This window comes from Grampus griseus (assembly GCF_964374135.1).
Source record: "Grampus griseus genome assembly, chromosome: 19".
Lineage (NCBI taxonomy): Eukaryota > Metazoa > Chordata > Mammalia > Artiodactyla > Delphinidae > Grampus > Grampus griseus.
Window position 1 is genome coordinate 8,725,663 of NC_139013.1, and position 22,825 is coordinate 8,748,487.

Sequence of the window (22,825 nt, forward strand, 5' to 3'; positions counted from 1 at the left end):
TCCCTGGGGGTTGGCGGGGGCTTCACAGGACCTGCTGAAGAGTTTGCCTCTGAGGGCACTGGCGACCCCCAGAAGGTGTTAAGGGAGGGGTGGCAGGGCCAGATCTGTTTTGAAAAGCTTGCTCTGCTGCCACAGGGAGATGGAAGGGAGGGGGTGAGACTGGAGGCTGGGAGACCTGGGAGGAGGCCAAGGAGGAAGCTGGTGAGATTCAATCAGGATGGTGGCAGGAAATGAGGAGGAAAATGGTGGGATCTGAGAGCTACGTGGAAGGTAAAATGCAACTTGGAGGTGGGCCGGGTTGATGGGAGAGAGTAACACCCTGAGGAGGTCTCCAGGGTCTCTGGCTTTGGGGAAGCATGGGGGATGAACAGGTTTGGAGAAAGGGGTCGGGAGTGTGGCTGTGGGTATGTCACGGTCAGCAAGTGGAGTGTCACAGGCAGGTGGATAGGAATGTGGCCCTCGGAGCGGAGGTCTGTGCTGGAGTCACATGGGAGAGGTCGGCTTATAGATTCAAGTCAAGGGCCAGGTTGAGACCGACCACTGCGTTCTACAGACCGAGGACCTTGGTGGGCGCCTTGCTCAAGGCACCTTGGTGGGCATTCCGAGAGGACATTTGGGGGAGCCACAGGCCCTGCCCCCCCAAAGCTCTCCACTTGGGTGGATGGGGCTGAGAGGTATAAGTATACAAGTACACGTGACTTGAGACAAAGGTTTCTGTCAGCACACGTATTGAGTGCCAGCTGTATGCTGTATAAATTGTTTTGAAAAAGAACAAATGCTGAAGCATTTATGGGAGTCACATGAATCCCATAGCAGGCAAATGGTTGTTGGGTGAGTCAGTGTGTAAAAGGGTCTGGGAAGAATTTCTAGAGGAAGACTGGCTTGGAAGGACAGGCGAGGATCTGATGGGCAGAGCTGAGGTTTGGGGGTGTGTGGATTGGAGGAATTCCAGGCAGAGGGAAGAGCACAAGCAAAGACTTGGAAGCCGGAAGGAGCCAAGTGCATTCAGAGGATATGATTTGGACAGATGCTGGGAGTCTGACTGGAGGAGTGGGAGAGGAGGGCAGGCTGGGTCGAGGGAAGGGCCCCTGGCTGGCCCGCGGTAGACCTGTGAGTGACTGCTGGCTCCTGTCGACGGGCGGTGACTGCCTGGGGGGGTGTGTGTGGGGCCCGAGCTCTGGCGAGGGAGGGTTGTGATCGATGACTGCGCCTGCCACGGGCACGGGAGGGGAGAGGCATCTCGTTCGGTGGCTAGTCCCCACTGCTGCCGCAGGTAACGCAAAGCCAGGTCTTCCTTCTGGAGTAACTTGGGGGTACGAAGACTGAGGACGGGGAGGTAATTGAAGTTGTGGGAGTGTCCGTCAGAGTCCAGGTGAGCCAGAATTAGGACCTGGGCCAGAACGGAGGCGGTGGGAACAGAGAGGTCGCGGCTGCAGGTGGCATCTGGGAGGTGACCTAGAGAGCCTAGAAGGAAGGAGGGGTGAGGAGGGAACAGGGATAGAGCGGACCGAGTCTGAGTGGCTGAGGTGTCTTTGAGGGGCAACCTCCATCCCTGGAGCTGCTGTCCTGAGACGCTGACTCTCCTGGGTCACCCAGGGGTAAACCCTGGCATCTGACCCCAGAGCCACTGGCGTGGCCTCCGCTCAGACAACAGGGAGTGACAGGGATGGACAGGAGCTGCCGTTCGATGTCTCCTTGGCCTGCTGGGTCCCTGTGGCCACAGGGGTCTCTGGGTGGTGCTTCGCATGATGACCTAAACTGCAGGGGTGACGGTAGACATGGGGGCGGGGAGCAGGTCGCTCTGCTAGAGGAGAGGAGAGGAGGCCAGTGCTGGTCCTGTGCAGGCGGGAGCTCCCGGCAGCAGTCCCAGGAATGGAGGCGGATGGGGCCAGCAGCTCCCCACGGGGCCCAGCTCTGCTGGAGAATGCCTGCTCCCAGGGGCGCTGTGGGGCCCTCTCCCTCCATGGCCAGAGACCCACCGCGCTCCTCCTGAGGGTCTGAGGATGGAGCCAGCGTCCCCACGGGGCCTGAGGGGGCGGGAGCCTGGCCTGCTGGCCTGCCCGGGGTGGGTGTGCTCAGGGCCCGGGGAGGAGGGGCCACCTTCATCTCTCTCAGGTTTGGTTTTTTACAAGATTGATTTATTAACTATGATACATGTCACATAAGGCCTTTTCAGTTTTTTACACCATTCCCATTGAGACAAGTACAATACTCTGTAGCAAATACATGATTTTAAAAAACAAAACCAAACAAAAACACCTCAGTCAGAGATGCCTCAGCCTTAGTTGACGGCTGGCCATGCACTAATCAGGTTGGAGCCTCAAAAAACCCACGTGTTTAAAAAAGAAAGTTTGGAAATTAAGCAAACATTCCTAATACCAACTAGAGGATGTCCTGGTTAAAGCCCCTAAAACACAAAGAAATAATTGTTATACTTTCTTTACATACAGTTCTTCACTTTTGCTGCAAAACAGAATTTTGGGCACACAGCCAGACTACTAACACATTTCAATACCATTAATGTTTTTTTTTTTCCCTCAGGAAACTCAAAATATTTGTTAATTCAACATATATAAAGATCATTTAACATGTGAAAATACAAGTACCAGAAAAATAAGCTGGCAGCAGCACTATTCCGAATTTTCAAACAAGTTTTATTCCCAACAATTCAGACTTTTTAAAAATTTCTTTAAATGTACACAGGGAACATGATTCTTTTTTATGCAAACAATAACTTACGCCCTGTCTCGACTACACTGAAGTATAACATCACTGCTGTTGGAGCTTTGCCGAGGGGGGCTGCTGGGCAGGAGCTGCAGGCAGTCGCCTCTGACCCTCGAGGAGTCTGCAGGCGGGCGGCCGGCTGAGAGATGGCTCTCAGAGGAGGTGAGAAGAATCCTTCCCTTCTAAGACAGCGGCGGCGGGCCCAGGCCGGGACCTTAGACGAGTGGCCCTTCCCCTCATGCCAGGCCTTCTCTGGTGCGATCACCAGCAGTCACGCACGTGACTTGGGCTTCTGGCATACACGACTCAGTCGTCCTTTCACCTAAGCACGAACGAGCGGCTTGAACCTGCCCAGCAACTGGAGTGAGGGCAACTCTTCCGTCCACTGTCTGCGGAAACCAACAGTAGCACCGCGACTGTCCCCAGCAAGCTGGGCCCGTTCCCAGGCCCCGCAGCACACCGTGCCCATCGCACACGAGGGAGGTGGAGCGAGGGAACTTGGTCCGCGGCAACCCACCCAAATCCCGGGAGCTTCCTTCTCTTGGAAAAGCAGAGCCCTCGGTGGCAGAGCCAACACTTCCTCCAGCAGACATCCCCCCGCAGTGTGGGTCTCCTCGCAGGAGGGGACTGGGGAGGGCACAGATGGAGATGACCTTGGATTACAAATGCAGCTGACTGGTTTCCGAGTTTCAGGGCTGAGGCCGGAACACCCGTGGCCTAGGGGATGGCGTCTCTCCAGATCCCCCCGCCCCGCCCCCCAGAGGAGCCAAGATGCAGGGACGAGGGAAGTCGTGCTCTCCCAGCCCCTCCTGGCCGGTGTGCTGCTCCTATGCTGTCACCCCCTGTCCACCCTGGCAAGGACACACACATTCTGCTAGAAGAATCTCACCTGCAGCATGCATTCTGCTTTAAGCAGGAAGACCAAGATGGCGGTGGATGTAGGAAAACCCAGGAAACAGCACTCAGTATTTCACATTCCTCCTCAAAATGCCAAGTGATGGGAAGAACTTGACAGAACGCAGGAATAAATGTGCTGTGATACCCACATGCAACACAACCAAGAACTGAGGGCAAATTCACAAGCCACGCCTCCTAACCTTGGACCACTTCCCTCTGCGGAAGCATCGGTGCTGCAGATCCAGAATCAGCCTCATACTTAAAACCGAGAGCTGTTCATTTCCAGCTCCTGGTGCCTACACTCTTGCGGATGTAGAAAGAACACCGGACAGGGAGAGAGCTTCCGGGCACACCGCTATTTTGCTGTGAGGCACCGAACGAGCCCCATACCCCCACTGACATGCTTACCCATTTTGGCAAAGGTTAATTAATGCCTGCCACTCCCTCAATTCCTAGAGCTGTGGTGCAGCTCACATGAGAATGACCTGTCAGATAACTTTCCAGAGCTTAACACACACTAGATGAATGGGAGGTGGGGGGTGGGAGGCATTCCAGTTACGGGTAGCCTGCCCCAACACGCTCCCACACTCGCCTTCGTGGGTCCCCTCCAAGTGCCCATTTGGTCCAAATGATGACCCCACCCCCACCCCCAGAGGCCAAAGCCCAGGGCCCAGCACTGCTGCTGGTACCAATGCCAACTCGGGATGAATGTCCTCCAGCCCGAGAAGCAGAAAATGTAACTGAGTTAGCAAAGGAAACAAAGAGGAACCCCTGAAGCTTCCTGTCCGATTGTGGCTTTCGGGGCATGAGCCACCAGCCCGCACCTGCACAGTTAAAGCCCTGGCATTGGGGGCAGGCATGTGAGGGGGTCCCTGCAGCTGCCCAGGTTGGCTGGCCGGGGGCACCATGGGACCGGAGGCTAACCTGTGGAAGCCTGGTCTCTGCTACTCCCACATGGGTAATGATGCAATGCACAGGTGTTCGCCCTTACCGTGCCCCTTCCCCATCCACCACTTACAAGGACTGTGCAGTCTCAGGGATGGGAGTTGCCTGGGAAGGCAGGACAGCCTGGGGCTTGTGAAGTTCCTGGTGCAAAGCCTAGGCTGCAGCTAGCCCAGTGTGCCAGCACAAAGGGGTGGCAGTGTAGACTGGGCAGTGGGAGGGATCCGGGCCACTTCTGTTTCAGTTCACACATGGGGCAGTAGCCACCAAACTGGGGCTGACTGGGAGTAGGTGAGCATGACCTAGAAAAGGCAGAGATTAATGGAGTCATTTCCTCACCTGCCTGGGGCTCAGAGCTGAGGGAGCCGGAGGGCCAGAGAAGCTCGAGTCTGACCACCTCAGTCAAAACTAAACACACACACTGCCTTCCAGCCAAGCCCCGACCTATGAAGCATGAAGCACAGATCCACCAGAGAGAAGAAAGCCGGCAGCCAACACCTACGTCAGACATTCGTGTACCTTGGATCTGCTTTTTGACTTGTATCCCTAAGCAGGCGGTAAAACTTGCAGGGGTAATTTAGTTTTTCCAAGCACCTTATTTCGTCAAACAACTAGAAACAGTGAGATATCCAGCTTATCCAGAGAAGTCAGTGAGCAAAGGGCCTGCCCCGCCCTCCAGCAGCCAACAGGAAGCGTTTGGGGCTGGGAGCGGCTGGGATTGTTCCGAGGCATCTTCTACTTTGTCAGGTCACCCGGCTGAGGCAACCCAGGGCATCCTCGAACATACCACAGGTGCTGCTTCTTAAAGTGCAAAGAGACCCCAGAGGATTATGCAGCGTGTGGGCCTCCACCCCACGCCCAGGGTACCTTAGTGTCAGGCTTCTTCACTGCAGAGGCCATGGCCCAGCCACGGGGAATGGGGGGCAGCCAGTATCTGTAGCAGCCTTAGCAGGGTTGCCGTGTTTGGAGGGCGGAGGTGGGAATGAGAAGGGTTCTCAGGTGCCAGTGGAAAGGCCAGGAAGGGCGGGGGAAGGCCACGGGAGGAGGATGGTGTCAGGCAGGCACGATGCCCTCCTCACGACTCTCACGGTCTTTGTACCTTGAGCTCCTCTGGGCTCTGACAGCCTGGGAGCGTGAAGGATGGCCCTACATGGCACCAGCAGGCCACCGTACTTCAGAGTTCCCCACACACGGCCCACTTCCCAAATACCCCTGCTGGCGCAGTAGGAAAATGATTCAACACCAAACACACTGAACCAAACCCCAAGTGCACCCTGGCACCCTCCAGCTGCCCCCACCCCAGCCTTGCGCGCGCACGCGCACGCACGCACACAGCAGCAGCGTTTCTGTAGCATTGTAGTGTGTTCCAAGGCAGACCAGTATCTATGCTGGTCTCCCCAGCTCTTCCCACCAAGGGCTCAAACTGTCTTCTTGGGGTGGTGGGGGGCATCTAGTGACAGGACGTAAGTGGGACCCCAACAGGCTCTCGGGCAACCACCCCCGGGCAGGCACCCCCGCTCTGCTGTCACCAAGACAGGGGTCCGCGTCCACCTGTCTGCCTCTCGGCAGAGGTGGGGAGAGAGTTAAATCTCGACGTCTGTAGTTTTCTTTTCTTTTAAAAAATCACTGGAGGGGGTCTTCCCATTTTTCTTCGTGTTCGTTTTAAAGGGAACGTATCCCCAAAGCCTGTGAAGCGAGGAGGGGGTGCGTGGGGGGTGGAAGCGGCGACACCCTCTCTCAGTCCAGGCACGAAGCTACCCTCCCTCTGTTCTGATCTGTGCTCAGCACTGTACCTCGGGGTGGCAGAGCTGTGGGCTACATGTTCCCAAGGAGGCTGCTAGACAGGCTGCACGGGCAACGGAGGTGAGGTGCAGATACGGAAGGTGGGAAGCGGCAACAGACGGGAAGTGTTCTCTTTAGGGGCTGCCGGCCCCGCCCTGGGGCAGCCTGAAGCCCCAAATCTCCTCCTCCCCCCCTGGCCAAAGCCCGTGCTCTGTCCAGTGGGCGGACGCCCTGAGGCTGGTGTGCGCAGACAGGTGGGGGAGGGGGTCCGGGGAGCAGTGAGCGTGTGGAGGGCCACAGGGTCGCTGCCTGGCTAGTTCAGTCCTCAAAAGGGTCCAAGTCAAAGGGCAGGGCCCCGGCTGTGGCCTGCAGCCAGCCCCAGGTCTGCAGTGCTGGGGCTCAGGGCACTGGACGGCCCAGCCTCTGGTGGACTGTTGGCTGGTGGTGCTACCGCTGAGATGTCGAGAAGGTGAGAGGAGAGAGGGGACGCCCTCCCCACCCCCGCCCCCAGCAGACCCGGTTTTGTTCAAGGCCAAACGCTACCCCGTCAAACAGAGAAGACCGTGTCTCCTTTCGCCCTGGGCCTCGGGGGCTCACAGCGTGTGTTCGGCTTGAAGCTGGGAGGGGAGCAGCGGCTGCATCGGGGACTGGGGGGTGGGCGGAGGCGACTGGGGCGGTGACGGCTGACTTGTGACAGGTGTGGAGGTGAGGAAGGGAACGGTGGAAGCCAGGGCAGAGGGGGAGCTGGGCGTGGCGCCGGGAGGCTCGCTGATGGGCCTGTTGTGGAAGAAGAAGGGGCACTGCTGGATGAAGAGCTCAATGATTGTCTGGTAGGTCCGTGTGGCCGTGAGGGCGTCCATGGTGCTGAAGTCGGGTCTCATCAAGGTGGGCCAGAAGCAGATGGACAGGTTCTCACTGGTCATGAGATTCACCTTGTTGTTGTGGCTGACTCTGTAGGCGACACCAAACTCAAGGTCAGAGCCCTGTAGCAGGCCTGATCGAGGATCTCGACCGCCTGTGCTCATGGTCACTGCCTCGCCAGCTGCTCTCCTGGCCCGCCCACCTGCAGCCCGAGAACAGAAAAGGCCCCAGCACAGCTCTCCAGGGCCCTGGCCTGCGAGTTGAGGCCCGAGCCCCTCCACGCCCCGTCCTCTGTTCCAGTGCCTCCACGCGGCTCTGAGGCCCAGCTCACGGGAGGCACCCCGCGCCCCCCCAGCCCCGTGGCTGGGCAGGATGCCTCAGGGACTCTCTCGCAGGCCCCCAAAGCGGGGCAATGCTCTGGTTGTACAGAGAAGAAGCGTGTGTATCCCAAGCCACGGTTCATAAGACACCACTTTGTCAGGAGAGGAACAGGTCTGGCTGGAAAACAAAGCTACTGTGTGTGTGAGTAAATGCGGGAACCACGCAGCTAACTGGTTTCCTGACTGTGGCTCCCGCACTTGCTCGAGTGCAGTTCACTCTCTTACACCGCACACCTGTCTCAGCCCAGCGTGCTGTCACGCCAGTCAGGAAACACGAATCCTGGAGAAAGGACTTCGGGTGTGCGGGGGGCCACGCAGGCCTCTCTCACACAGAACCAGGACAGGAGCCCGAGGTGGAGGAGCCAGCAGCCCAGCAGGCCGAGGACGGAGCCTTGCTCAGCCGCATTCTACAGCCAACTGGCCCCGACTGGAGGTTTGCAAAGGAGGGAAGACCAAACAGCAAGCCCTGCAACGTACTTGTTCAGGTGAGAGATGACATATTTGAAGACTTCATGGTTTTCCTTCGGGAATCTCTTGAGTACCTCCTTAAGGGCGTGTAACTTTTGCTCACGGTCATTGATTTCTGAGGAGAGAGAAAACCAAGACAAGGCTGGTGGGCCTGGGGCTCAAAGCAGATACTGGTCCTGGACAGTTGGTCAGACTGGTGGGTTGGCGGCCAGGGAAGCGTACGCTGTATACTCTACCTTCTCTGAGGGAAGCCCAACCCCATCTTCTCCCTGCAAGCCGGCGCCCAAGGCTGGCACACCTGGCAGTGGCATGGGGCTAGGGGTCAGGCCCACCTCCGCGTCCCAGGCCCCTGCTGAAGGGGAGCGCTGTACTCCTGGGGCTTCCTGGCCCCCCCTACCCGAGACTCCACGATCCACAGAGAATCTACCATAAAGAACACCATTCTTTGCTCATCCGGTTGCCCCTGGAGACAGGCATCCCAATGCGGAAAGCCTGCCTGCTTCCTGACCAGACGGGTGAGCGCTGCCACCCACCCACGCCAACAGACGGTCTAGGGAGGGAGTTTGTCACAAGACCAGGGCTCTGTCCTTTTCCTGGAGTCACAGGGACCCTCCACATATCTCCCTATTGGAGGAGCCGATGGAAACAGTGGGGGAATTCTTATGTAGTTCATCAAAGGGACGACATATCCCCTTCCCCCACTACCGCCCAGAGTTTGCCCATCACGGAATCCTAATGTACTGAGAGGGAAAATAAGCTAACCCAAATGAAACGCTTAATCCATCCCAGGCCTGGTTCAGCGAGTCCTCACAATCCTACAAGGCTGGGGCTGTTATCACCCCACTTCAAGGATAAGGAATCTGAGGCCCAGAGAGGTTGTAGACATCAGCCTCTTGGTCTGGGAACCAAACCCTCTCCAGATGGCTTCAGAGTCTGAGTGAGGACCGCTGTGCTCCCTGGGGCCCTGGCTCCCCTTCCTGAGTAGACCTGGCCTGCCTTGTCTGGGAGAGCCGCCCTGGGCTAGTGGGACACAAATGGTCCAGAGACCACTTGGAACCAGTTGGTCGAGAGATCTCTCTGAGCATGGGAAGATATCCCTGTGGCCACTTGCTGGAACTGAAGGCTATCTCTAGGACTCCAGGGCTCATAAAAATCACAGAAGGATCCCATGAAGAGATGGCAGCTCTCCCACAACTGATGGCTGTGGGGTAGGTGGACAGGGGGTTCATTAAGAAATATGATGGTTCCTAACTGGTCTGGGGACATGGGCTCCTTTAGGATAGATGAAAGCTCTGGACCCTCTCCCACAAATAAACTGTGTACAGCCCTGTCTACGATTCCTGGAGCTTCACAGACTCCCCAGACCCACTTATTCTTTAGGAAGCCTGCGGCCTCCTAGTTAAGAACTTCTGTAGGAGGTGACGTTCCTAGAGGGTCACCACAGTCTGGGAGCCTCAAGCTAGACTCAGAGGGACAGACGGAACATAAACGGCTGGTGGGGAGGTGTGGGGAGGTGCAGGGAGGAAGGGCTGTGCGGTGGTCTAGATCTCGTCTCTGAGACCAGCCAGCTGCGTGATCTCGGGGGAGCGACACGTCTGAGCAGCAGCCTCCCTGCCCATGCAAGAGGCTCATGACAGTGGCAACACCACACCATGAAATGAAGAGCTCACAGCCAGACACACAACAAGCACCTGGGAGCAAGTCTGAGTTTCAGGGAACCAGTGGAAGAGGCGGCCGCCAGGATGGGAGGCATGGAGCTGAGAGTGTTCGCTGGCAGGCTAATGAGCATGAAACCGGTGAATGTTCTGACTTGAGAGCGTGGCTTGATAAAAACTGTTTTGGTAACATTTGTCTGTTAGAGGATGACTACAAACCCCCCACAGAACTAGTTATGTGGCGCCATTATCAGTTTCATTTCTCTGAACCCAAGACTTACTGTAAGGGTTCAACTTCAAGGGCACACTTTTTGTCTGGCCTTGAGTTTCAAAATCCTTTACTGTTACGTTTCAATAAAAAGTTTACTTAAAAGAAGGAAACTGCTCAGGGTGGGGGCAGGGGTGGAGGGAGGAACAACTGTCCTGGAAAACACGAGAAGCACGTGCGTGCTGAGTCTCACTTAAAATAGCTGCGCCCTTCCAGGCGGGGCTTCCAGAGGCCTCTTCTAGGCGCCTGCACGACAAGAACACAGCTGTGTACGAACGGCAGCACCTTCACGTAAGAGCCCAGCCTCACCCGTCCTCCTGGCTGGACGCAGGAAATGGGGCTGCTAATGGCACTGCCTGCCCGGGACGGCCCCTCTCCTTCCTATCCGCTGAGCAACAAGGACGGCTGCTCCGTCTCTCTCTTCCGGGGGGTGGGCCGGGGGGATTACAGAACCTGCTCGGACAGTGATTCAAGGGCCACCCTCAGGCACGCCAGCCTCTCTCCCCCTCCCGGTGTAGCACACCAGCAAGGTGCCTAACAAGGCCCTAGACGGAGGGGAGGGCGGCGAAGGGAACAACCGGAAGCCTCCCGGTGCAAAGCCCCATGAAGAACAAGGTCCACCTCGCGCACAGCCTCCTGACCTGACCTGTCCTTCTGTCTCGATGTTCCTCCAGCAAGCACACCACCACCAGCGTTGAGGGACCCACTCGAGCTGGCCGTCTTTTCAAGGTAGTCACGCCACCAGTGACTTCTTACCTCTGGAGAGCGCAGGAATGTCGGCGGGGCGATTTCCCAGTTGCTGTTTGTGCCGTCCTCCCACCACCAGAGGGCAGGTGGGGCTGGTTTATCCCACATGCTGGCTGAGAAGACCCATTCAAGAGGCAACACCAAGGACACAAGGCTGGTGAGCGGAAGGAGGGGTGGGCACCAAGCTGTGTCTCCAGGTCCAGCACTCCTGCTCCGGGTCACCTGCCCGCCGCCATGCGCAGAGCCCTCCCCAGCTTCAACGATCCCTTTGAAAGGGGCTCTAGAGGGCTCAGTCCTCCTCAGCTAAACAACCATACTTCTTTTTTTTTTTTTTTTTTGCTGCACGCGGGCCTCTCACTGCCGTGGCCTCTCCCGTTGCGGAGCACAGGCTCTGGACGCGCAGGCCCAGCGGCCATGGCTCACGGGCCCAGCCGCTCCGCGGCATGTGGGATCTTCCCGGACCGGGGCACGAACCCGCGTCCCCCGCATCGGCAGGTGGACCCTCAACCACCGCGCCACCAGGGAAGCCCCCAAAACCATACTTCTAAAACCATGCGTCTGTCAACTGAGACATCAATACAGGTTCAGGAGAGGCATGTGAGGTCACCTGAATCAAGACGAAGTCTGGGGACTTCCCTGGTGGTCCAGTGGGTAGGGCTCCGTGCTCCCAATACAGAGGGCCTGGGTTCAATCCCTGGTCGGGGAACGAGATCCCGCATGCCGCAACTAAGAAGTCCGCTTGCTGCAACTAAGAGATCCTGCACGCCACAACGAAGATCCCGCGCGCTGCAGCACAAAGGCCTGGTACAGCCAAAATAACTAACTAGATAGACAGACAGATAGATAATTAAAAAAAAAAGATGAAGTCTGGATACAGACCAGGGAACCGGGAACTGAGGTCCCAATACTTTGGAGCAAGAGGAGAGGACAGGACTTCCCTGGTGGGGCAGTGGTTAAGAATCTGCCTGCCAATGCAGGGAACACGGGTTTGAGCCCCAATCCGGGAAGATCCCACATGCCGCGGAGCGGCTGGGCCTGTGAGCCATGGCCGTTGAGCCTGCGCGTCCGGAGCCTGTGCTCTGCAACGGGAGAGGCCACAACAGTGAGAGGCCCGCGTACCACACACACAAAAAAAGAATCCGCCTGCCAAGGCAGGGAACACGGGTTTGAGCCCTGGTCCAGAAAGATCCCACGTGCCACGGAGCAACTAAACCCGTGCGCCACAACTGCTGAAGCCCGCGCGCCTAGAGCCCGGGCTCCACAACAAGAGAAGCCACTGCTATGAGAAGCACACGCAGCGCAATGAAGAGTAGCCCCCGTTCGCTGCAACTAGAGAAAGCCCACGTGCAGCAACGAAGACCCAACGCAGCCAAAAATAAATAAATAAATAAATTTTAAAAGAGGCGAGGATAGCCAGAGGCCACTGGGGACCTCAGAGGCTAGCTTGCTACACCCCTCACAGTATACAGAAAAACCAAGGCCCAAAGAGTAAGAATGCTGGTCCAAGGTCACACAAATTGGTGTCAGGGGCCCTAAGCCCAAACACTGTTCTTGCCCTGGCTGTGTCACTCTGCTGCCATCTCTGGTACCCAGGCTGTCAACCAGGCTCTAGGCTTGGATCTGCTACCGCTCAACTCAGTGCCTAGAGAAAAATCCCTGATGGATTTTGACCACCTTGCACACCTGCACCACCAGAAAAGGAAAACACCGGCGCAGGCCACAATCGCTCAGTGATGCATGCAGCCGCCAGCTGTCCTTCTGGTGGGAAATGACCCCAAGGCTGAACTCTCCCTCTGTTGGGCCCAGAACGGAAGTTTCAGGGTGTCCTTCTCCCGGAGGTACGACCTTGCAGTAACCTGTGCAATGTCTCCTACCCACCAGATGAAGGCAGGGACTGCACACGTGTCTGTCTGCTGCCATCTGTCCCTGTCCCACGCAGGGCCTGGCACATGCTAGGAGATGAGGAACACCCCCGTGCTCTTAAGCAGCTAACTGGACAGACAAGAGGAAGCAGGATCCCAGAATTAGCAACATCACAAGGCAGCATGTGAACAAGAGCCCAATGAGCAGCAAGACTGGCCCACCTGGCGACCTCGCCGGTCAGTCATTTATTAATCTCTAGCCCTGAGTTGTCTCATCTGCAGATGGAAAGGGTGAGACGATAAGCCAGCATCCTGAACCATCTGGGCTCATATATCCCTTTGATGATTTTTTTTTGTTTGTTTTGCGGGGGGTGGGTGGGCCACACTGTGTGGCTTGTGGAATCTTATTTCCCTGACCAGGGATCGAACCCGGGCCCTTGGCAGTGAAAGTGTGGAGTCCTAACCACTGGACTGCCAGGGAACTCCCATCCCTTTGACAATCTGATGAAAGACCATGGTCTTCTCCGTAGACTTAAATGCGCACACAGAACTCACAAGCAGTTTGTGGGGGCTAACGAGGCTCTGAGCCCCTGTGGGCCAAGACAGAGGCAGCTCTAGGGCCCTTCCTGGCACAAAATACATGGGACAGGGTGTGCGGGGACTGCTGGGCCAGAGGGATTCCGGATAGGTGGTGGTGGGGTTTTGGGGGGGCTGTGAGAGGGAGAGAAGACGCGGGGCAAGAATAAGTGATACTGTTTCTTGAAGGCTGGGGTGAAACGTGAGGACGAGACAGAACGGGGAATTCAAGCCCCCTCTAGCTGCCTCCTGAAATCCTGGTCCTCTCTGAAGCCAAGCTCAGGTGCCGTCTCTTCCACGAGGCCTTCTACCTTCCTCTCCTTACTGCGTTTCTGCACTTCCAGCTCAGGTTGCTTCGCGCTGTCTGGCAGAGAACGTAAGTGAGCACCGGGGAGGGCAGGAGCCACGTCTCAGCACAGGTCACGCCCAGCTTGCCCTCCCTCGCAGTGTGGGCTGCGGCGGCTGCTATTCCTTTCTCAGTCTCCCACATATCACCTTGAACGTGGTAGGAAAATGACTGGTGAACAGTCACGAAAACCTCCACTTGTAGGCAGGATTTCAGCAATGTTCAACATTGTGAAATCTTGGAGCTTACAAAACAATTTGATAGTGACCTTGATATTTGTTGTGATGGGATCGGAAACCATTTCCAAGCCCTTAACACACACAGACACAACAGCTCTTAGGTATTACGTGGAAACAGCTGGTCAAGTTGACGTTGCCATGGAAACCCAGCCAGGCTGAGAATAGCTACTTTTGGGCATGAGAATCTTTGTTCCATCAGGTCCCTTAACACTAACTTTGGCGCTGCCTGCTTGGTGTTTCTGGCTCAGTTAAGCTCTGGCACACACAGCCCCGCTCTTCACTCAACTGTTAAGGCCGTGAGAGGTACCATGTCAGTGAGATACACTTCTCTCTACCAGGTTCAAGACAACGGAGCTCCAGCTGACCAGCCTGGGGCACAGGAAACACACCATGGGAAGAGGAAGCGGAAAATCTCCACCCTTTTCCAGGCTGCAGTAGCAGCAAGAAGCTCCCTTCCTCAGCAGGGGCAGGCGGCGAAGCTGCTGTAGGAAGGCAGCTGATTCCCTATCAATAACACCTTCCTCTCCTGCCCGCTGTGACCCTCCCCAAACAAAAAGACGCTATGTCAGCAATTCCCGCAGAAACAATGGGATTCTTTCTGCGGGGTGCCAGGACTCTACAAGCCTCTAGATGGTGCCAAGTCAAGACAAACGCTGTCCGGAATCTCTGGGCTTCCAGCAAGCTGGGTACCAGCCCACACCTTCTCTTCCCAACTTCTGCCCAGAGACAAGCTTAGCTTACATGGAAAGAAAGCTGGCTCTGGATGGAGATTTCCCATGTGTTTCACATCTGAGCCAGCCTGGAGCCTGCTAGGGAAGTGACTGCTGGGAGGACCTCTATCTTTGGATGGTAGGACCAGAGCAGAAGCTGGCACCTGTCCCCACCCCTTAAGTCATCTGGAGAAACCCAGACTCCTGTCCTGAGACGGCAGATGGGAAAGAAGGCCAAGGAACCCTATGACAGTCCCAGAAGCTGCCAGTGCTTCTACCCGCCCCTGTGGGCTTGGATAAGACTGGGGACGCGAACAATCTCAATCAGCTGAGACGGGGTGTGTAAAACATGGCGGTGAAGGCGGCACCTGGACTGTGGAAACAAACCCCACAGGAAAGGCAGGCCACAGAAAGTGGCTCTGGGGGCCCTGCAGCACTGACAGCAGTCAGGTTCTGACAGGGACACCCCTCCATAGTTGGGCCTCTGTCAGCACCTCTATTTCCCGAAGCCACTAAGAGCCCATGACCCACATCTTAAAAGTCCTGCGAATTTGTGACAGCCCCCAGAATTCTGCCCACACCATCAGTCTTGTGAGTAACTCGTGTTTGCTTAAAACTCCCTCTTCTGAGTTGGGCAGTGGCAAGATAAGACTAATGTGCTGGGGTCCCAGGAACACAGCTCCCTTTCCACTTCCCCACCCCCTTGGTCGCTGGCAAAGACACTCCGTTCTGTAGCTGCACAGCAGCGGCTGCTTCTGGGGTCTTGGCCCACCCCACCAGAGGTACAAAGTAGAAGGCTGCCTTTGGCTAAAAAAGTTCAGAAATGCCACCCCGTGGAAAGCTTGGGGAGGTCAGGCCCCCCACCTAGAGCACTACATGAAGTCCAGGAAGGGCTGCCCAGTGGGAAGGTTCCCACATGGTGGACAAATGCCTCTGGAGAGAGGCAAGCCAGGGCAGAAACAGCTCTCGGGGCAGGCAGGATGGCGTGCAAGGTGACCATTAAAACCAGAGATGCTAACTTGCTGCAGCCTCAAGTGATCATCTGGTCAGGGCCATCGGAGCTGTCCCCTTCCCTCAAGAGGATGGCTTCCTCAGAGGCTATCTGGCTCTGCACCACACGGTAATTTCCATCTAAGAGAGCTGGGAGAAGAGGGGTGAGCGAGAGGAGGGCAAAGGAAAGTAATACACCTACCACTTAACAGGTCTGTGACACAGCCTTGCCTCCAGACCTCTCTGAATCTCATTTAATAAATACGAGGAGGGATGGTAACAGAGGTAACTAAGGGTCAGGGAAGGTCACGCTGGCCATGCACACACTGTGAACAAGCAGCGGAGCAGAGATTTGCCCCAAGTCCGACATCAAAACCAGGCTCTCAGCTCACGAGTTCTGGGGCCATGTGCAACTTTCTTGACAGAACCCTCAGAGAAGCACCTCAGGTCAACCAAGGCAGGGGCCTAATGTGTCAGCCCCTTCGGTGCCACCTTGCTAGTTCCCTTTCCTTACGTCCTTCACATCTCAGTTCCAAGAGTCCAAATGTCAGCTCTCTGAGGGCAGGACCCATTCTTAAGGTGCTGCACCCCCTCCCTCAATTTGCCCAACACAGAGTCCGCCTGGGGCGCTGCCAGGGGCCCACAAGCTACACACGGTTGCCACTACTCACTGTGCGCCTCCACCAGATCGATCTGCATGTTGTATGGGACCAGGGGGTCTGGCAGTTCTGAGAAAAAGCTCTTCATGGCCCCTGCCACAGTGTTCACTGTAAAGTCCTTCTCTGCCAAATCCAGGTTGTGATCTGAAAGGAAGTTGGGAGAGTGAGGCCAGATCAATGTAAGCTGGGCAGAAGCAAGGAACACTCAGCGCTGGGGATAAGCAGAGAAACGGGGACCCAGGGACGCTGCCCAGGGCAGGCCTGGAGCCTGGGTAGGGACTCAGGATCATCACAGACTGGACAGAAGGTGGCACCCCTGGGTGCTGCTAAAAAAGAAGAAAAGAGAGTTCTGAGATTCACAGACAGAGGCTGACACCCAACCTTCCAAGGTCAGCCTTTGAGTAGAGGAGCTGCACCCCCCATTCTGTGCCATCCAGCTCCCCTTGTTTGGCCTGGATGTGCTGCTACCTTTTCCTTACACCCTCGCACTCAGGGAAAACAGGAGGAGGCCAGCTCCCTTTTCCTGGAAGGTTACAAAAACGCTACCAACAACCGGGCTGCCATCTCCGGCCCTGCTCCTGTGGTGATCGGGCAGCGAGGCTCATCTTCCCCTTGCTGGTCCCTTCCAGCTTACGATACCTCTGACCTCTGTGTCTCTAGTTTTTCTTTACATACTTTACTGCATGTCTGATCGTACAAATCATCTGCTGATAGATATCAGCTGTTTCTATCTGGGGGTTGTGTGTAACCCATGTCACAGATTCTGGCATATAATCGAGTGTATACCCAAGGGTGGCTTTGCCCTCACTCTGACCTCATGCTTCCTATCCTGCAAGACTAACGCACATCTTCCTTCTCTCCTGGGTCACCTTCTCCCGCTGCCAGCCAGCAGAGACTGCCTGTGGTGTTACGAAGTGCTATGGGCCCCTGGGTGCTGGGGTGGGGCGCCTGCTCCCAGCGCACAGGCTTAGCTGCTGGCTCCTGCAGGCCCGCACAGGCCGCCTGGTTGGCCTCCTGAGCCCAGTCACATGCTAAGCTGGACCTGCTTTGATCCCCAGCTTCCTTTCCTCTTTGGTCAGTGACATCTGTGAATTTTTACTGCTTTGGCTCATTTGCTTCTGGCACTGGTGGGTGTTCAGTTCTAAGAGTTACAGTTTGGCTGTTGGGTTAGGGTGGAATAGATTTGGCCATCTGGCTCTAGGCCTCTCAGACTGATCTAGCTTAGGAGACAGAAGTCCCGGCCAAGAGCCAGTCTAACTCATGAGAGTTCAGCTTTGGGAGTCTGGGGCTCAAGGCTCAGCTCATCACAAAAGGCTCCCTTGCTTCGTTTCTCTCCTGCAGGGACTCTGTGAGGAGGGTACTCCTGTGGCCCTGGCAAAAGGGGATTGTCATCTCAGCCCAACCTTTACATCATGTGCCTGAGATTCACCCCTGCACAGCCCACTCCAAGGGAAGCAAGGCCCTTTCCTGGTGAGCGAGGCGCGGGCCGGGGCGGGCCGGAACAGTGCCTGGATGGTGGGGTGCGGGAGCAGCCCGGCTGAAGCAGGTTTGGCAGGGATGACACTTCTGTTTGCTGACAGGGGCCAAAACCCTTTCTCCTTGTCAGTCACCCAGCCAGCACCCCTTGGCTTTGGGGCTGTGTGGCAGGAGCGCCCCCGAGGGGCTCCGCTGGCAGTCCGGCTGTTGCGTCTGCCCTGACTGGCCTCCGGTGCTCGGCTGGGCTGTGGCCTTACCTTGGTCAAACTGCCTTTGCAGACTCTCCATCTCTGACTTGTTCCCGCTGACCCGGTAGATGCCTTCAGTGCTCAGTCCTGAGAAGAAACAAGCAGGTGTCTTAGGAGCAGGAAGTGGGGAGCAGAGAACGAGGAGGACTGCACTTGAGGAAAGAAGGGGAGAGTCCATGAGGCACCCACTGGGAGACAGGAACAGGGCTGAAGCACTCTTGACTTACCTAGATGCTTCAACCCACTTTTGCCCATTTTCTTTTTCACTTAAAAATGTAAAAATATTTGCTTTTTGTAAAAATTAAAATGATACAGAAGCACATCAGACAAAGATATCTTTTGTCCACATTTTGATGTATACTCTGGAATCTGAGTGTTTTTTTTAACAAAATGGAGAGAACACTGTTTTAACCCACCCATTTCATTTACAAAGTATGTTGTGGACGTAAATCATTAACAGTTTTTTTACAACATGATTTTAAAGACATCAAAATACACAGTAACTTAAAAACAATCCACTGTTAATCATTTAGGTTTTTCCAAGTTTTCACTGTTAGGAATAACCCACAATTATGTTTTCTGATAGCTAGTTAAGTTTAAAAGCTTCTTGGCCGTGTGTATTTCTTACTCTGTGAATTTCCTATTCGTGTTCTTGTTCATTTTCCTATAGCAGTGGTTCTTCTCATTTTGTACTTGAATATTAAGGAACTGACTATGTTAATGTTATACATCTTTACGTTTTTTCCCTTTTGTTATCTGTTTTCTAATTTTGTGTACTGAATTTTTTGGAAGTACATAATTCAAAAATTTTAGGTTTTCAAGAACCATCAACTTCTTTATGATGTCTTCATTTGTTTTTATGGTTAGAGAGGATTTTCCTGTTCCTAGATCAGATGTTCTCTATTTCTTCTATTTCTTCCTTCTTGTTCTTTTACAACTTTTTTTTTTTACATTTAACTCTGCGATTCTTTTGGAACTTACTTGGTGTACAGTGTTAGGTAAGGAAAAAAGCAATGCTAAAATTCAATTAAATAATAACATGGGAGGATATGAAGTACCAAGTGAGAGAATGACTCCCTCCACCCTTCACTCCCCACCCCTTGGCACAGGAAGCACTGCGCAGCTTGCAGTGGACTCCAAGCACTGTCTCTCAACTTGGTTCTCCTCCTCTCCAGGAAGGAAAGTCCACTGTTGCGCCCCTAAGACCATGGGTCTAAAGGACAATGACGTCACTGTGAAAACCAAGATGGGATCTCATGGCCAAACCAACCCTGGTTCCCTTCTGAAGATCACGGTTTTGAGCAACTCTGACCAGCTGAAGGGGCACTGAGGAAGACCCTGGAGCCACCATGAACACCAGAAGGCAGTGCGGACAGTGGAGAGAGGACTAGGCCCTGAAGTCCATCAGGAGGCTCTTGAGAGCCAAGTGTCTCAACATCAGTTATCACCTAATTGATGCCTCTGGAGAGGCACCCATCAGGCGAGATAAACGCAGTCGGCCTGTTTCTGGAGCCCCGGATTGGTGGCAGGTGAACTGTGAAGAACATCAAAGCAGAAGCCATCAATTCCCTATAGCCTAAAAGCTGTTAACTGCACATGGGCCCTTTCACCCCAGAGAAAAGGGGGTCAACAGACCAGCCTCAAGGACGCCCTACCGTGCAATGCCTAGCTACGAAGGAGCTGCGCCGTCACTGTCCTCGGCACAGGAAGTGCAGACACTATCCAAACTCGAGGCCCTGGACACACCCCAGCCCAGTGGTGACCTTTCCCACTGCCCTCCCTTCTGGAGTTAACAGTTCCTGCAGGGTCACCATGTTGTGCACTGGGCTACGTGCTTTCCCGCATCCACCACTCATTTATTAGATGAATGATGATGCCATCGAATCTTCAACCCCTTACGGTGGGGCTACTGGATGGAGAGAGAATACAGATGAGAAAAGGGAGATTCAGAAAGGTGAAGTCCTCCCCCTAAACCGCATAGCTGGTAAGAGGCAGAGTGGTCTAAGTCCAGGGCCTCTGCTACTCTTCTGCCTCCACACTGTTCCAGAAGATGCTTGACATTCATCCGCCATCAGGCTGGGGTCCAGACCACAGTCTCCCCCCTGACCAATCCCCTCAAAGAAACACCACATTTGAGTGAAACCCACTGGCCCTCAGTACCCTGGGGAGCCAATCTTGAGACGGTCCATCCCCTCTATTGCTGTCAACCTCCAGAAGTTAGAGGTCAGGATGGCCCCTGTTCACCATCCCTAGTTAGTAATTTTACAATGGTCTCTTTCCTCAGTGACTTTTCTAAACTATTCTCAGACACATTTAAACTTTCTACCTATTTCACATCTCGGGAAACACGTCACATGCTTACACATGAAATCACCCACGTTTTGACAAGCCCTGGGTATGTGTCAACAGATTCAAATCTTCACGCCCTAGGTTTAAAAAAAATCACTACACTTTTCTCTTTACCTGAATATCAGCCCTCTCTAATACAAAGAAAACAATGATACAAACGGCAGGAGCTTAAAAAGTCCTCGATGAAGTAGCAGTGTCCACAGTTCCTGAGCCCCAGGGTGGAGAGGCACTCTCTGACCGGGAGAAGATCCTGACAGTCTCAGGCCATTCATCATCTTCTGGCAACCCTGACCTTCAGCGCGGACAGAGGAGCCCTCTGCACTGTCTCCTAATGGCCACCTGCCCTGGTATCACAGGGCAGAAAACAAACTGCAAGTTAGCTATCGGGAAATCATCGGAGGCGCGGGCCTGCTGAGACCTCACTAGATGGATGATCACAAAAATGGAAGCATCTGAACCACAAGGCTGGCTCCACAGCATCGATTAATCATCAACTTAGTATTTCCTGTAATCCGGACACGTGTTTATATTACGAAATCCCACTTTAAAATAGCAATTCTGCCACCGCTCTACACAACAACATGGCATAATTTAGGAAAGGTATCATCTGCTTGGCCAGTACAATTTTTCACAACTATTAATTAGACAACAATTAAATAAAAACAAAAGTCTGAGAGCAGACTTCAAACTGCAGGCTGCTCGGGAAACAGAGCTAGCAACACAGGTGAGAGCCAGGATGGCTGACAGGGCAAGGGCAGCTTTGCCAAGGAGCCCGGGACCGGAGCAGGGAAAGGGCTGGGGGCCTGGAGCAGGCCCCTAGGCAGAGACGCTGGATGCCAAGGGGTATGCATCCTGGGACCCACAGACCCACACAGAAACACTCAGGGGCTGACTCTGGCTCACCCCTGCCCGCAGAAAGCAGTACCCCCCAGCCACAAGATCTGCTCCATGGCTAGAGGCCCCACTGAGAAAGCTTCACTCTTAAACTATGAGGCATCTCTACATACCAGAAATCTCCAAAGACCCATTACCATAGCAGAATCTCGGCAATAGGTCTTTTTTTTTTTTTACAGAGCCCTACTGATTTCTTTGGGAATCTTTTACTCTTTGGGAATAGAACAAGAGAAACAAGTTAACATGTGGGAATAGAACAAGAGACAGTTCAGAACAGCCAAGGCTGCTACCTTCAAAAATCTAAACAATTTCTATGTAGAACAGTCTTGTTCCGACGGCTCTAGAGAACAGAGCTATGACTAGACTGGGAATGACAGGAAGGCAAATATTCTCTCAATATATAAAATAATAGTAGCTACAGCTGTCACTCATTATAAAGGGCCAGAGTTTTTGAACTCCCTTCTCACTGGATAGCCATCTGTCTGGGACGCTGTTTAAAAAGATTAATACCTGGTCTAAGAAGACAGCTAATAACACCAGTAATAAACCATTTACTGAAGGCTTACTGTGTGTGAGGCACATAATGCTAAGTCCTTACCGTGCATTTCCACATCCGTTCTCACAATAGCTCCTTCAGAGATTGTTATTAATCTCATTTTACAGATGGGAAAGCAGAGGCTAAGAGGTAACGTAACATGCGCGAGGTCAGGGAGCTAGTGAATTGCAATCTGAACCCCATCTGCTTCCAGAGCCTGTGTTCTTCTACTACTGCGTTTTAAATCACCAGTTTTCAAACTCGAGCGAGCAGCAGAATCACCTGGAGGGCTGGTTATAATATAGGTTACAGGGCTGCAACTGTAGGGTTTCTGATTCTGTTGGTTGGGAGTGGGCCCCAAAAATCTGCATTTCCAACACATTCCCAGGTGACGCTGATGCGGCTGGTCCAGGAGCCATACTGTGAGAACCGCCACCACTCTAGAAGATGGTCCAGGCCTCTAAGGTCTTAAGATCTATGATTCAATAAAATGGGGGGGGGAATACACAAGGAAAAGTAAATACCAGATACTTCAGGAACAAAGCATCTCCAAAAAGTATTAAAACTGGTGCTTTCTATTTGTTAGCAAGCCTCTGCACATTATTTAAACCACGGCCACGTGTGATTTTTCAAAAGGACATTAAAAAATAGAAAAGCAAAGAGGCCTTATTTTTTCTTTCAATAAATATTTACTGGGCTTCCCTGGTGGCGCAGAGGTTAAGAATCCACCTGCCAATGCAGGGGACACGGGTTCGAGCCCTGGTCTGGGAAGATCCCACATGCCGCACAGCAACTAAGTCCGTGTGCCATAACTACTGAGCCTGCGCTCTAGAGCCCACGAGCCATAACTACTGAAGCCCGCATGCCTAGAGCCCGTGCTCCGCAACAAGAGAAGCCACCGCAATGAGAAGCCCGCACACCGCAACGAAGAGTAGCCCCCCGCTCGCCGCAACTAGAGAAAGCCCGTGCGCAGCAACAAAGACCTAACGTGGCCAAAAATAAAAATAAATACATACAATAAATAAATTTAAAAAAAAATTTACTGAGCACCCAACATGGCAGATAAGATCCTTCACAGAGTTTTCAGCTGTGGTCTTCCTCAAAACTATTTTGGTGACAGAAGGCTAGATGACCCAGCAATGCCAGCCACGAGGCGTTCCCTATGGGCTAAGAACTGGCATATTTTACCCTTGACTTCCCCATCACAGCGTCCGAGA

The 22,825-nt window shown here is 54.1% G+C and overlaps 1 protein-coding gene across 3 annotated transcripts in view; it reads right to left on the reverse strand.

The window, feature by feature from the left end:
* Positions 1-2,126: 2,126 nt before the first annotated feature.
* The window catches only part of ARHGAP35 (Rho GTPase activating protein 35), a 122,029-nt gene continuing 101,330 nt past the window's right edge, over positions 2,127-22,825 (reverse strand). For all 3 annotated transcript variants that reach the window (XM_082677981.1, XM_082677980.1, XM_082677982.1), the window contains 4 exons: positions 17,840-17,917; positions 16,119-16,250; positions 8,064-8,169; positions 2,127-7,296 (listed from right to left, as the gene is read on the reverse strand). In XM_082677981.1, the coding sequence (XP_082534107.1) occupies positions 6,939-7,296; positions 8,064-8,169; positions 16,119-16,250; positions 17,840-17,917 (674 nt within the window). In that variant the 3' untranslated portion in view covers positions 2,127-6,938. The remainder of the gene's footprint in view (positions 7,297-8,063; positions 8,170-16,118; positions 16,251-17,839; positions 17,918-22,825) is intronic.